The sequence below is a fragment of the Lepidochelys kempii genome, chromosome 6, assembly GCF_965140265.1.
Source record: "Lepidochelys kempii isolate rLepKem1 chromosome 6, rLepKem1.hap2, whole genome shotgun sequence".
NCBI lineage: Eukaryota > Metazoa > Chordata > Testudines > Cheloniidae > Lepidochelys > Lepidochelys kempii.
Genome location: NC_133261.1, coordinates 12,106,316 through 12,122,337, shown reverse-complemented (window position 1 = coordinate 12,122,337; position 16,022 = coordinate 12,106,316). Strand labels below are relative to the sequence as shown.

Here is a 16,022-nt window from a genome sequence, read left to right as displayed (position 1 = left end):
TAGTTGGGATTATGCTTTCCAGTGTGCATTTCTTTGCATTTATCGACATTAAATTTCATCTGCCATTTTGTTGCCCAGTCATCCAGTTTTGAGAGATCCTTTTGTAGCTCTTTGCAGTCTGCCTGGGTCTTAACTATCTTTAGTAATTTTGTATCATTTGCAAATTTTGCCACCTCACTGTTTACTCCTTTTCCCAGATCATTTATAAATATGTTGAATAGGACTGGTCAAAATATACAAAGTAAATATCCTTATATTGAATTCTGAGGGGTTCTCCAGCAGCATTTTTCTTATTTTGCCTATCTGTAAATTTCAGTTATAACCAGTGGCAATAATTTTTCATTGGTTTGTGTGCCTTGGGAGAAATTGACGTTTACTGACATTTACCAATTAAAAATCTCATCCTCCGAAGCCTAACAAAAATCCTGGTGACATGTCAAATCCCTTTCCCTGAACAAGCAGACACAAAAGGAGATGTGTTCAGCCACTGGACATTCTTTAGATCACAACAGGAAAACTACAAAATTACAAAGGGGCTGGATAAAAAGGAAAAAATAAAAAGCAGCCACACTATTAGCTGTAATGATCAAGGGCTGCCGCATGCTCCAACAGCATCCGGATTATGTCAGCAGCAGACCAGGTTGACCCACGTAAAATCCTACAAGCACTCCAAAAGCACTTTTAACCAACACGAACAATGTCACACACCAAAGATATCTCTTCAACAAGTGTAATCAAGATTTCAATGGCAAAAGAACTACATTCAGGCTGAGTTAAGCTAGTTTGGTTGTTTGCCCTTTCAGAATGCTGAGTTGAGCAAAATTCAGACTTCTGAAAACCAGGAAATGAAAAGTTAAGGTTGCCCGTACAATCTTAATTCTGCCCTTTTTCAGTTGGGCAACTTTGTTTTTTCCTTTTTGTCCTTTAATAGCGTCAGATGGAATCCTGTGAATGAGCTGTAAAAGGAGCTTTTACATTTCAGCAATTGTGGGTTTGGCCAAGTAAAAAGGTATACCTGTTAACATGGTATATTGAGGCATTGCTAAAAGAGGACAGGGCTGTCTGATGACTATTCTACTGCGTGCACAGTAACCCTCCCCATAAAATAAAAACATATATTTTCACAGACAACTTGAGTTGTTAAATCTTTATTGCATAGGTGTACAAAGGTTTGGACTACAATAATTAGTGGCAGGTGTTCACCTGGGGCGTGGCATCAGCACAAATTGCATTTCCTGGTTTTCAGAAGTTTGAGTTTTGCTCAATTCAGCATTCTGCAAGGGTCCGATATACCACCAAGCAACCATAACTCTGTGTTAATGTCATTTTCTGTCATTGAATTTCCTAGTTTTTTGAACTGTAAAATATATTGTTTTGGTAGGAGTTAGTAGTCATTTAGGCAGTTGTACATATCATGTCCTGCAATTTGCATCCTGAGCCAGCCAGCCCCTTGCTACACATCAGCTGGGCTCCTCTATACCTCTGACCCACTGTTTTCCCCACTCCAACCTAGCTTCCTTCCCACTACTGTTTCCAGGCTCTCCTCTCCCCCCCGCCCCTTGCAAGGAGGAAATGCATCTCCCTGAACTCCTCATTCCCTGATATAAAATGTTTCTACTGGCATTACTTATCCCCTCTGATAACCCAACTCACATGCAGTGCCTGGAATGAAGGACAGCTGTGTTACAGTGCAGTGGTGTTCGTGGTTGTGCTTCAGAGTGGTTGAAGGGTGGAGTTTATAGCAGGGCCAGTGAGAGAAATCCCAGACGGGGTTTCTGTTCCAAAATATTGACAGTTTTATGGTTGAGAGAGAGAGCCTCTGTCCCCTGCTCAATAGATGGACTCCATCTTTGAGAAACACTGCAGGGTCAGAGCTCGTAATGTTTCTGTGATAAACACTACACTTTGTCCAGTCAGCCAGGAACCTTCTCATTTCCCGATTAATGTTCTTCCAACCCTTAGTAATGGCTGCCATATTGTCACTGCAGGAATTATGCAGACAATCAGGGCTTCTCTACACTTACTGGCCCAGCTGCACGGGTGCAGCTGTGCGGCTGTAGCGCTTAGTGTGGATGCTACCTATGCCAATGGGAGAGCTTCTCCTATCAGCGTAGGTTCTCCGCGTCCCCGAGAGGCATTAGCTATGTCAACAGGAGAAGCGCTTTCTACACTGGGGGTTAGGTTTCCACACTGCTGAGCGATATAGTTATACCAGCATAAATTGGTAGTGTAGGCGAAGCCTTAGCCAGACTATCGGAGGTCCTGGACACAAATCTGTGATGCAGACCAAATCTGCTGTCCTCCATTGAAGGGGGCCCAGATCATTTCTGCCTGAGTGAATCACGACAAAGTCCGGTAGATTACAAAACATTAGTTAGGCCTTCTCTACACTGCAAAGTTTTGTCGGCAAAAGCTGTTTTTTGCCGACAAAACAGGGGAGGTGTACACGCTGCAAAGCTGCTTTTGGCAGCAAAACTCTGCTGTTTTGCCGACAAGATAAAACCACCTCAACGAGAGCATAAAAACTTTTTGCAGCCAAGTTAAAGTGACAAAGCCTCAGTGTAGACACTGCTGTTTGTTTTGTCAACAGAACCGGCTTCCAGAATCCGCCAGTATCCCACAATGCCTGCCGTGACCGCTCTGCTCACTGTTTTGATCTCTGCTGCCCGGCAGGCATCATGCGCCCCTCCCCTTTCAGAGCTCCGGGAAGTAGCTGACAGCTGAGTGGGCTGCTCCCTTTGGGGCACAAAGAGCAAATCATTAGCGCGCCTGGCACCAGGCACACAGCGGCAGGCAGACTGCTGCTGAGCGGGGGACACGACTGCTGTGACATTCCTCAGCATGGAGAGCTCACAGAGCTGCTCTGGATGCCGCTGAGGGAGAACTCGGAGGGAATCACAAACTTGCAGGCAGAGCAGGCTGCTTTGGGAGAGACTGCTGTGCTGAGCAGAGCCGGGAGCTGATGTAGGGGGTTATCCCCGTCCCTCTGCCTCAGGATAGGCCAGTCAGCCTGCTGTCTCCCCTGCCCCAGACACGCCACTCACCTCTCCTCCTCACACACTGAAAAAGAGACTGACCGAAACCTGCATCATGTGACTCTGTACCTGCCCCATGAGCCATTGCAAGCAGCAAACCCTTCCCAAAGCACCCTGTGGCCAGTTGCTTAGTGAGATAGCTACCCACAGTGCCCGGCTCTCTGAGTCGAGGCAAGGGCTGTTAGTGTGGATGCGCTCTGCCGACACAAGGAGCTAGTGTGGACATGCAACAGCCGTTTTAATTAAAGCAGCATAACTTTTGCCAACAAAACTTTGTAGTGTAGTCAAGGCCTTAGATGCTGCAGAGTGGGCAAAACATGCTGGGAACACAGGCTACCTCTGTCCACCCAAATCTGCCTGTAGTCAGCAACCCCTGTGTCGCAGTGCACTCCTTGCTCTCCCAAAAACTTCTGCAAATTCCTGGGCCAGGGATCACCCAGAATTCACATGTTGGCAACCCTGGCAGCACACATATTTCTGTTCCACCCAATATAACAAAAAATGTGGATAGATCACCTGCTGACTATTCTGCTGTGTTCACAGTAAACCGCCCCATAAAATAAAAGCATGTTATATTATAACAAAGACAACTTGAGTTATTAGGTCTTTATCGCACAGTTATATAAATCTTGGTTTATTAAAAACCTATGAAGGGACAGAGCTTCCTCCTGGAGAGAGAGAGACATAGCTGGAATTGTAACCTTTGTTAGGGGGTGAACAAGAAGGGACATGATCAATGTCTATAAAATATTAACTAGTCTAGAGAAAGGAGATCTGGGAGAAAGGCGTGTCTGTTCTCCCTATCCTATAACACAAGAGCAAGGGGACACACTATGAAACTAAAAGTTGGGAAATTCAAAACTGATCAAAGTAAATACTTTTCCACACAGCACATAATTATCCTCTGGAACTAACTGCCCCAGGATTCCACTGAAAGCAAGAAATTAGCAAGATTCAAAGAGGGAACATCCAGAACTAGAGTAGTTAATGCAAAAAATGCCTGGCAACCCCTCCTGCTTAAGGGCTCGGGGAGCAGATTATCCCCCATCTGCTTCTGCTGGGTTCTTATATCTTCTTCTGCAGCGTCTTGTGTTGGAGATGGGACACTGGACTGGATGGAACTTGGCTCTGACCTAGTCTGACAATGCCTATGTTACTGTGTCCCTGTCTGTTGCTACCCGCACCAGGAAGTCAAAGTGTCTTCCTGGGTGGGGGGGGGATATTGGGCGCTAAAGGGCTCTTTAATCTAGCAGAGAAAAGCAGAACAAGAACCAATGGCTGGGAGCTGAAGCCAGGCAAAGTTAAATGAGAGATGAGGCACATGTTTGCCACTGTGAGGGTCATTACCCACTGGAACAAACTCCCAAGGGAAGTGGTGGATTCTTCATCTCCTGATGTCTTCAGATCCTGACTGGGGGCCTTCCTGGATGATGGTTTAGCTGAACATAAGTTACTGGGCTTGATACAGTGGGAACTGGATGGAATTTAGTGGTCTGTGCTATACAGGGGTCAGACTAATGATCTAATGGTCCCTCCGGGCTTTAATTCTTCCAGCCTTTGAATACTCAGTCACCAGAGACAGCTGATTCCATTGTCCATGGGACAGGGTTATATTCAGGTCTCTGTGTGACCCTTGCTCCACAGCAGTCAGTGGGAAGTTCCCACTGAGACACCATCGCCAACCCAAAGTGATCACCGACTAGGAGACTAAAAATACACCTTGGGTTCTTTGTGTTAGTTTTCTAGTGTATCTGCATTGGTCCTACCCAGGACAGCTCCCTCTCAGGCACCCTGCAGATGCAGGCAGGTGTTGCTACACTGGTTACACTAGGGGCTGTTTGCCTCAGAAATTGGCCCATGGCACACACTCTCTCTCATGTGGAGCAGAGAATCCGTCGGTCCCTGGAGCATGGGGGCCATTTTTCTCTCAGCTCAACTCTCAGCTGCCACCCACCAGGGACCCCCTTGCCCACACTGGGGAGATACACTGCTACACGTGCCCCTGTAACTCACCCCCCCGGGTGGGGTGCTCTGTCCCATCTAGCATAGGCGCCGATTTCTAATGGCGCCGGTGGGTGCTCAACGCCCCTCTGCCCCCAGCCCTGCCCTGACTCCACTCCTGTCCCGGCCCCGCTCGCCCCCATTCCAACCCCTTTCCCCAAAGTCCCCGCCCCAACTCCGCCCCCTCACTGCCCCGATCCGACTCCTTCCCCAAATCCCCGCCCCAGCCCTGCCTCCTCCCCTGAGTGCGCCACGTTCCCGCTCCTTAGGGTGACCAGATGTCCTGATTTTATAGGGACAGTCCCGATTTTGGGGGATTTTTGTTATATAGGCTCCTATTACCCCCCACCCTCTGTCCTGATTTTTCACACTTGCCCTCTGGTCACCCTACCGCTCCTCCCTGCTCCCTCCCAGAGCTTGCTACAGCTGTTTGGCGGTGGCAAGTGCTGGGAGGGAGGGAGGAGCGGGGAGGAGGCGGAGGAGGCGGAGGAGGAGGTGAGCAGGGCAGGGAGCTTGGCTGCCAGTGGGTGCAGAGCACCCACTAATTTTTCCCCATGGGTGCTCCAGCCCTGGAGCACCCACAGAGTCGGTGCCTATGCCTTCTAGTGGCACCGAGACCCCATGTACAGGGGACAGTGTACAGAGCACAGAGCCAGCCTGCGGGGCAGAGACCCTATCAATGTCCCACTAGTGGGGCAGTTCACTCAGTCCCCAAAAGCCCCCCTTTGTGGTGGTGGAGAGACCCCATCAATGTGGGAAGAGCTCCAGAGCCAGCGATGGCTGTTGAGTTGTGACACCAGAGAGCCAGGGATCAGCTCTGGGAACCTAGCACTATCCTGTCCCTGCAGGATGCTGATGGGCAAGATGGGGTGTCACGGGCAGCCCCTGCACCTATGAGGGCCTGACCCTCTAGTCCCATCAGAGCCAGGCCCTGCGTTTGGGATGGCTCAGTCCCAGCTCTGCCCAGCTGCTGTTAATTGTCGGGATGGTTTTATTCCTAAACACAATGATTGGGGGCAGCCAGCAGCTCTCCAGCCTCTACTTCCCAGGGAGTCCTGGTCCCCCACCACATCTCACCTGCTGGGGACAGTTGGGTGCTGGCTATTCACTGTGGCAGGGGAGTGGAGATGCCTCCTAGTCAGACACTCCCAATATGGACACAAGCTGTGGGTGCTGGAGTCAATGCAACAGTGACACCCAGCCTGGGGGATCCCAGCAGAGAGGGCACATGCCCCCAGGCCTGCCCCCAAAGTCAGCTGTAGCTCATTGTCAGGTGAAGGACACCTGTATAAACAGGCTCCAAGCCCCGCTTCAGAGTCAGCTGAATCTCAGCACCGGGAAATGCTGGGCAGGGGATGGGCAGGAGAGCAGCGCCCTGTGCTGAAAGATGGGAACAATCCTTCTCAAACATGCCTGCCCTCTGCTCTGGATGGAGCCCCCACTTACCCCCCAGTTGAGTGGGTATGTAATGCTGACAGGCCCCCCCTCATCAGCAGCAGGCAGGATCAAACCTGGGACCTCTGGAGCTAAATGCATAACCCTCTACCACATGAGTGAAAAGCTACATGGCTCTTAGCTAAGGCTGTAGCAGACTCTTTAATCTCTAAGTGGTCTCAGTGCCGCTAGAGAGCAAAGGCACCGACTTTGTGGGTGCTCCAGGGCTGGAGTACCCATGGGGAAAAATTAGTGGGTGCTCTGCAGCCAAGCTCCCTGCCCTGCCTCACCTTCTCCTCCTCCTCCCCTGAGTGGTCACATCCCCGCTCCTCCCTCCCTCCCAGCGCTTGCTGCCACCAAACAGCTGTAGCAAGTTCCGGGAGGGAGGAGCGGGAACGTGGCGTGCTCAGGGGAGGAGCTGGGTCTGGGGTGTACCTCTCCACTCCCCCTAGCTCGCCACCAAAGTGAAGCAGGAGGGACCCCAACACTCTGACTGGGGCATGAGTGGGGAGCCATCCCCCAGCCCTAGAGCCACACTTTTGTGGGACTGGGGTGCACAGAGGCTCCAGGAGCCTTAAATTGCCGTTGGCAAAAACGTTCATCCAGATCTCAATATGCTTCTGCCCATTGACAGCAGGATTGGGGTCCTGGGGAGTGGGAGAGCAATTTCTTCCCTCATAATCCAAACAGAGGGCATCCTTTGTTGTGTAGTCTTTGTACTGAGCAGTGCCCGAGGCTGGGTATAGCCCTGCCCTTAGCACAAAGTACAGGACACAGAGGAGTCAGTGGATGGGGAAGCAGAGTATTCCTCCCTCCTTTAAAATATTTTCCATTTTTGTCATAACATTTTGGTTTCCCTTGAAAAACTGAAAGTTCTTTACTTTTCTGAAACCAAAATGGTTTTGTTTTTAAGGCTGAAACTCTGTTGGGCTTCGATTACTGAAAACAACATTTGTTGGGTTTTGGGATTTGGAGTTTTTTCCAGTGAAATCAAGGAATTTGACAAAAAAATTAAAACGTATTTGCAAAAATGTCCATTTTGATGAAAAGCTGTTTCCTTTCAAAACCCCTCCCGCACTTTGATGAAGGATGAAAATTCACCAGCTCTGCCGCAGTCTAAATATTTTCCAGTCTCACAAGAGGCAGCACGTGAAATTGTTTCCTCTGAGTTCATTCCACGCCAGCGTCAGTAATTCAGATCTACATCTCCTCTTCTGACCTAGTAAAAACTCTGTGCTCGGTGAGAGATTCCTGTATCATCAGCCCCCTGCTGCCTCCAACCCCAGAGGTGGATCAGATCAATGGGAGACATTAAAACAAGTTGCTTTTGGAGGTGATGTCTATTTATTTAATCAGAAAGGAAACTCCATCCCATTCCACTGAGAAAAACCAACAAACGCTACACAGGGACATTCGCATACAGCTAATCTGGTTGTAAACTGAACTGGGAAACAAGCCCTCTTAGTTTGCTAGAAGAGTATCTACATGGAGAGTTTAATAATGGAGAGCAATAATTTGTTATGCCTGTACATTTCCTGTATGACCATCCCTAGAGGTCTCTCTCTAGGTCAGGGGTGGGCAAACTTTTTGGCCTAAGGGCTGCATCAGGTTTCTGAAATTGTATGGAGGGCTGGTTAGGGGAGGCTGTGCCTCCCCAAACAGCCAGGCATGGCCCGGCCCCGCCCCCATCCGACCTCCCCGCTTCTCGCCCCCTGACCGTCCCCCTGGGACTCCTGCCCCATCCACCCCACCTGCTCTCGGTCCCCTGACCACCCTCGGAACCCCGCCCCTAACTGCCCCCCACCGCCCCATCCAACCCCCCCTCTCCTTCCTCACTGCCCCCCTGGGATCCCTGCCCCATCCAACCACCCCTTCTCCCTGACCGCCCCCGGACCCCTCGCCCCTAACTGCCCCCCACCACCCCATCCAACCCCTCCTCTCCTTCCTGACTGCCCCCCCAGGACACCTGCCCCCATTCAACCCCTCTTCCCTGCCTTCTGACTGCCCTGACCCCTATCCATGCCCCTGATCACCCCCCCAAACTCCCCTGCCCTCTATCCACCCCCCTCCACTCCCTGCCCCCTTACCGCACTGTCTGGAGCACCGGTGGCTGGCAGCGCAGCTGTACCAGGACAGGAACCGTGCCGCACAGCACAGAGCACCGGGTCAGGCTGGGCTCTGCAGCCCCACCGACCAGAGCATTGCGCCATGCGGCAGCGTGGCTGCGGGGGAGGGGGACAGTCTCCCAGGCCAGGAGCTCAGGGGCCGGGCAGGACAGTCCTGTGGGCTGGATGTGGCCCCCAGGCCATAGTTTGCCCACCTCTGCTGTAGGTATTTATCAGTCCCTTGTCCCATCGTGTGCGAGCCCTAGTGCAATGGGGCCCTGGTCTGTAAGATTCCAGCCCCTGTGGCTGAGGAGAAAAGCTGATAAACATGACACCTAATGGCTCCCACACCAGCAGGAGAGTAAACAGGCTCTAAAATTGTTTTTTTATATATATAGAAATGATAAGATATTTAAGATAATCTCAAGATTTTGGGGACCTGGCTCCTGAGCAACAGGGTTTGGCAATACTTCAGTGGTTAATGGATTTTATCCTGACACAGCCCTGTGAGGTAAGAGAGCATTATCTCCACTTTATAGATGGGGAAACTGAGGCCCCCAGAGATTCAGTCACTTGCCCAAGGTCATGCAGGGAATCCCTGGCAGAGCTGGGCCTTGAACCCATGTCTGTCTGCCTGTATGGGTCTGTCAGGAGGGAGTGTCTTGGGAAGAGCACCCACAGGGACCTGGCTCGCTAAAGGGGCTGTGTCAGGGTCTGGGATACGGTAACTCCCCGTCCCCAAGCAGGGAGAGAGCTCAGCTGTGGTGGCTCAGCCTGGCACAGGCTTTGCAGTGGCGATCACTGTGGGAAGGCCAGGCTCCCCATTGCTAGAAGCTCTGTACAGGGCTGGCGGAGGAAGCCATGGGTGGTGTGCAGCCACAAGAAGACTGATAGCTCCACAGATCTCAGGGACAAAGCTGTGTATCCTCGGGCACCTTCTTCTGGCACCTCATCCAGTGCTGAGTGGGGGAGGGAGCTGGGATTATGGGTCCAGAGAGATGGGCCAGGGAGGGTCAGGGCAGGGCCTGTCTGTGCTGAGCGGGGGCAGGGAGCTGTGTTGGGTGGAAATTGGCAAATTTCCATGTACACAGACATCTCTCTCCAATGGAGCACTCAGAGCCCTTTCCCTACCCACTGGGATCTCATTTTATCGCCATCCAGCCCAGCCTCCTGCAGAACCCAGCTAGTTAACCCATCATCTCCCGCAGCTATTCCTGCCCCCCGGCCCAGTAACTCCTGGCTGAGCTAGAGCAGAGCTTTGAGAGAGAGACGCCTCATCTCCATTGACAGACTCCCAGGGATGGAGAATCCATCCCATCCTGAGGGGAGCTCTCCCAATGGTTCATTCCCCTCCCTGATAAACACGGGCCCCTTATTTCCAGTCTGAATTTATCTCCCTTCTACTCCCAGCCAGTGGATCGTGCTCTGCCTTTGTCTGGTGGTTAAAGGTCCCTCTGCTCTCAGCCATCCTCTCCCCAGGTCAGTGTCACAGCCTGGAATCCCAGCACCACACTAAGGGTCTTTCTTCACTGCAGAGCTAGCCTGGGCATGGAAACCCCCGCTACTAAGCACTACCCATGCCAGACCCATGTAACTGCACCCTAATATTACTGCGCTAGCTGTGTACTGGAGTGGGTTTCTGGTGGGATATATCCTGGTGCTGAGCAGTACGTTAATCTGAGCTGCTTTCTCATTTCATTCACAGGGTGCTCTCTCTCTCCTAGCACAGAGCTGCTATCTGTGCAGTGACAAGGGAAAAGCAGTTGCATGTACATAACTCACAGGTGAAGTGCCTCATGATCAATGGAAGCCATCCTGGAGGTGAAAGCTAACAGCTTTTGGCAACAAGAACTCTAATGGGAATGTCTGTCAGCCATTCGGTCTGCAAACCACACAGTGCATCACTGAGCATCGCTCAGCTGACAGTTCTGCCTCTCTGGGTCATAGAACCACAGGGCTAGAAGGGACCACAGGGGCCATCTAGTCCTGTGGGTCTCAACCAGGGGCATGCGCACCCCTGGCGGTATGCAGAGGTCTTTCAGGGGGTACATCAACTCATCTAGATCAGTGGTCATGGGACAGGTTAAAGGCAGTTATAGACAGGTACCCCTGTGAAGCTAAGCTACATACTTCAGCTCTATGTGGTAGGGCTTGGACTTCAGCCCCACTGCCTGTGGCTCCGGCTTCAAACAAGGCTCACAAGTGAAAAACGGACTCAAGTATCACACTGAAAAGTAAGAACAATATTTATATTCCAATTGATTAATTGTATAATTATATGGCAAAAATGAGAAAACAAGCAAATTTGTCAGTGCTAGTGTGCTGTGACACTTTTGTATTTTTATGTCTGATTTTGTAAGCAAGTAGTTTTTAAGTGAGGTGAAACTTGGGGACACGCAAAACAAATCAGACTCCTGAAAGGGGTACAGTAGTCTGCAAAAGGTTGAGAACCACTGATCTAGTCTAACCCCCTGCAAGATGCAGGATTTGTTGTGTCTAACTGTGACTGGGGTCCTAGCTGTGGTCACTCAATTAGGGTGAACTGCAAAGAATAGGGCAGACAATCCCCATAAAGCTGGTGGATATTCTAATACTTAGATTCACCAAGCCAGCATAAAACAGCTTCTTTATTACCTTACTGGTTATTCAGAAGTCCAAACAACACAGTTCCCTGAAAGAGATCCAGCCTCAGGCCCTCATCCAGGTACCCACGTCAAATATGAAAATTTCTGTAAATCTTATTTCATCATATAAAAGAAAAGGTTCTGCCAATCCCAAAGGATCGGACACATTACCTCCCAGGTTATTGAATATTTCAGATCTTACCCAAATACACACTACAGCCAATTCTTATGAACTAAACTAAACTTTATTAAAAAACGAAAGAGAGAGAGTATGGTTAAAAGATCAATATACATACAGACATGAGATCGATTCATTGAGGTTCAGATTCATACCAGAGATGGTGAGTTTTGTAGCTGCAAAGAGTTCTTTCAGAAATAGTTCATAGTTTATAGTCCAATGTCCAAATCCCATATTCAGGGCTTACCAGCATAACTGGGACCTCAGTCTTGCGACTCAAACTTCCCCTGAGGAAGCCTAAGCAGATCTGAGATGACAGAATCAGGACCCAAGGATCTTTTATACAATTTCATGTCTTTTGACAAGTTGGAGTTCCACAGGGAACAAAAGGTAATTAGGATGACTTTGAAGGAGGTCCATCACCAGTACTTAGCTATACGAATTAACATAAGGCCATTTGCTTGTTCCTCCACCATTCACAATACATTACAACTAATTTAAATTATATCAGAATACAGCATAGACAGGGACTGTTGATTACATTGTGGACCCTACTCATACATATATAAATACACAAAAACACAAACATTATCTCCCCACATGTCTTTTGAGGGTTATTTATTTTCCAGGATGTTTAACCCTTTCTAGCCATGCGTCACACTAACCCATCCAAGACAGATGGCTCCAGCCTCCTTTTGAAAACCTCCAGTGAAGGAGCTTCCTTGACCGCCCTAGGCAGGTCTGTTCCATTGTCCTCCTGTTCTTACCGTTAGGAAGTTTTTTCAGAGATTTACTCTTAGGTTTTGACCATACTACACAGCTTTTAGCGACATGGCCGTGTTGACACAGACGTGTCGCTAAAAGATGGGCAGTGTCGTCGCGGTTTTTTCGGCACTCTTGCCGACAAAATACTTGCACCCCCAATGAACAGAGCATTCCTGTCGACAACACACTGTTCACAATGACACTTGCCATGGCAAAACTTTTGTTTTGTTCACACCCCTGAACGACAAAAGTTTTGTCGCTCAATTGCCAATATAGACATAAATCTTCTGAGCTGTAGTTTGAACCCATTGCCTCTTGCCTTTTTTCTCCATCTTTTTTCAAGTATTTGAAGACCGCTATCACATCCCCCTTTAATCTCCTCTTTTCCAAACTAAACATACCCAGTTTCTTCAGCCTTTGCTCTTCTGACTTGCATTCCATCCCTTTGGTCATCTTTGTTGTTCACTTCTGGGTCCTTTCTAGTTTCTCTCTACATCCTTTCTATACATTGGTGACCATAATTGGACACACTACTCCAGCTGAGGCCTAACCAGTGCCGAGGAGACGGGTACTATCACCTCCCGTGACTTGCAGATTCTGCCTCTGTTAATGCAACCTACACTTGCATTTGCTTTTTTTGCAACAGCATCGCAGTGCTGGCTCATGCTGTGGTTGTGATCCACCACCACTCCCAGATCCTTCTCAGCAGTGCTGCTGCCAGGACAGTTTCCCCCCATTCTGTATCGGTGCATTTGGTTTTCTTCCCTAAGTGCAGCACCTCACACTTGTCTATGTTGAATTTCATTTTTTTTTTTTTTTTTGGCTGTAGCCCAGTTCTCCAATTTATCAAGATCCCTTTGAATTTTAGCTCTATCTTCCAAAGTGTTGGTAACCCCCCCCCTCCCCCCCGTCCAGCTTTGTGTCATCTGCAAACGTAATCATTGGGAAATCCTGCCCATAAAACCTTTCCCCCGTGATCCGGGAGGCTTCTGTCCAACTGGCAGGAGGGAGGAGGAGTTCTCTGTCCAAACGCTGTGGAAGCTCTAAGCACAGCGGAAACGGAGCAGGCTAATGTGGGGTTAAAATGCAGGGCACAAGTAGGGAGGAGTTAGACGCTGTAGGGAAGCCCAGCCCAAAGGCGGAACTGGAGAGAACAACAGCGGGTTTGATCAGCCTGCAGCTTTCTCACTGCACACAGACAGCAGGGGCTTGCCAGCGAGGCTGAACAAAACCCCAGCACTTGCCGGTGGGGAGGGTTGGGGCCAAGTGCAGGGGGAGGATGCACGTGGGGGCCATGGGCATGTGGAGAGTGATGCTAACAGAAGGAGTTGGGGTGTTTGTGTAAGAGGAGGTGAAGGATTACAAAGTGTGTGAGCTGAGGGGGGAACCGACCCACCCAGCATCCCATTCGCCTCCTCTGGGGTCAGGCAAGCTGGACATTTGTCAGAGCCAGCGTGGGCCCCATGCTGGGTGGGCGGCAGATTCAGCCCAACTAACCCATAGTTATTTCCAGCCAATTTCCCTATGTAGACAAACCCTAATAACGCAGCTGCAACCCCATATCACCCTACATGGGGCAAGGAGGGGGCTGGCTGTGCGGGGGGGGGGGGGGGGCAGGGCCCTGGAGGTACATGTGGAGGGATGGACAAGGAGGGTTGGAAAGGGACCTGTCTGTGCTGGGTGGGGGCAGGAAGCTGTGGGTAGGAGTGGGAGAGGTGAGCAGGGGTCTTTCTGTTATGATTTTTTCTCTGGAAGCTCTGCATGTGACTGTCCTAGGGCCACACACAGAGTCTGACAGAGCAGGGAACTGAACTCGGCTTTCCCAGGTCCCTGGCTTGTGCCCCTCATTGCCCTATCCCCCCTCTGGGATGATTCTCTAACAAGGAGAGGTGGTCACTAGCTGGCTGTAAGAACACACAGCTTTTCTGGCAGGGAAGGCTGCCTCCACACTAGGAGGACAGGAGTGTTAGCAAACACGAGGCACAATCCCAGGGACGACTCAGCCATTGTCATTTTTACCAGGAGTTAGCAGGGTGAGCTAAGCGCTCAAATCCCTCGGTACCATGGAATTGCCCCCTCACTGTCTGTGTTTCCCTTGCCCTCTCAGGAGCTGCGGGAGAAGCCCCTCTTTCCAGATAGCAGCATTGCCGGCTCCAGGAGGTCGCTCTGGTTTCGCAAGACAGTTTGTGCTTCTGGGCCCTCGCACCTGTTCCCCCATCCGGATCACCTGGTGTCAAAAGCGGGACACTGGGGTAGGAAGCCGGAGGCTGGATGCTTTCTGCCAGGGGCATGAATGAGCCAGAAAGGCCTGGGGTCTGGGCTCATCCCCTGCTGGGATAAGGACACCCCAGGGAGCAGCCATGGCTGCAGGGCAGGGGGCAGAGGGGGCCCTGGACCTGCAGTTTCAGATCCAGGTGGAGCAGTCGGTGTGCCCCGCTGGGCTGACGGAGCAGCAGGCCTCAGCTGGGCCCGAACCAGATGCGGGATTGGAGCGGGCGGGCGGGCTGCCTATTGTGGTGCAGTCCGGCACCATTGGGGAGCTGCTGAGATGGGTGGCACCGCAACAGGCCCGGTATGCGTCGCAGAAGGAGATGCTGCAGCACTGGGAGGACGTCTGGCAGGAGGTGCTGCAGGCCCTGCGCATCCTTCCGGAGGTGGGGCCGGCTCCGGCCTGCATCCTCAGGCACGGAGAGCCAGAACTGCCGCCCCCTCCCAGAGTTGTGCCAGCACCGACTTGTGCACGTGGGTGTGAAAACCCCACCTCCCAGGAGGGCAGAGAGTCACCCAGGGGTCTGGAGCAGGCTGGGACCGAGCCGAAGGAGGAGACGGCACCGTGCCGAGAGGAGCAGCTGTCAGCCCCGCAGACCCCTGCCGAGGTTAATCCAACTCCAGCACCTACATGGGGAACCCTGCAGCTGCCACAGCTGGCGCCAGAGGACGATATCGAGGCCTATCTGGCCACCTTTGAGCAGGTGGCTGATGCCTGCCAGTGGCCGAGAGGGGAGTGGACAACCCGACTGGAGCCGTACCTCACCGGGAAAGCCCAGCTGGCCTTTGGTAGCCTAGACATCACAGAGACAAGTGACTATGGGAAGGTGAAGGTGACCATCCTGCGTCGCTATGGCATCAGCCCAGAGACACAGCGCAGGCGCTTCAGGGAATTCTGTTACCAGGAGGCCAAGGGGCCCCAGGAGGTTTACAGCCACCTCCGGGAGCTCTGCCATCGCTGGCTGGAGCCGCAGAGCCGCACCAAGGAGCAGATCCTGGAGATGCTGATCCTGGAGCAGTTCCTGACCATCCTGCCGGAGGAAATGCAGAGCTGGATCTGGGAATGTGGCCCTGAGACCGGTGCCCAGGCAGTGGCCCTGGCAGAGGGGTTCCAGGTGGGGCAGCCAGAGGTCAAGTGGCAGGGGCTACAGGTGAGAGTGATCATCTCAGTGAGGGACCAGGGTGGGAAGGGGAGACAGACTGTGGAAGCCATAGGGGAGCCAGGGTTCCTGTATTTGTCTCCGTAAAGCCTTGCTCAAGAGTCTCCATAGCATGTGGGTGCTTTAGAGTTTGGGTTCCCAACATGAGTCAACTGGGGCCTGATGGGTCAGATGCTGCGCAGCTAAAGTTGTGTTATCTTTAGCACATCCCCCTGGAAAGCTGGCCCCACCCGTCTCCCAGCTGGGTAACTAAAAACTGTCATGCCCCAAGTTAGCGGCCACTCGTGGGCATCGGAGCACTTGTGGGCTCATGTGGCCCCAATAACTTAGAAGGTGTCATAAATATAAAGGGAAGGGTAACCACCTTTCTGTATACAGTGCTATAAAATCCCTCCTGTATATTTATGACAGAAGGGACAATGGGAGAGATCTCGGCTAGCGAGGCGGCCAGT

General features: G+C 51.4%; 1 protein-coding gene across 2 annotated transcripts in view; it reads left to right on the top strand.

The window, feature by feature from the left end:
• Positions 1–16,022, top strand: part of LOC140913651 (uncharacterized) — a 31,798-nt gene that overhangs the window by 2,572 nt on the left and 13,204 nt on the right. The window contains exons 1-3 of one of the 2 annotated variants that reach the window (XM_073350401.1): positions 8,979–9,086; positions 10,281–10,809; positions 14,250–15,561. In XM_073350401.1, the coding sequence (XP_073206502.1) occupies positions 14,503–15,561 (1,059 nt within the window). In that variant the 5' untranslated portion in view covers positions 8,979–9,086; positions 10,281–10,809; positions 14,250–14,502. Of the gene's footprint in view, positions 1–8,978; positions 9,087–10,280; positions 10,810–14,249; positions 15,562–16,022 lie in introns of those variants that run through there. The other variant, XM_073350400.1, reaches the window with a different exon arrangement.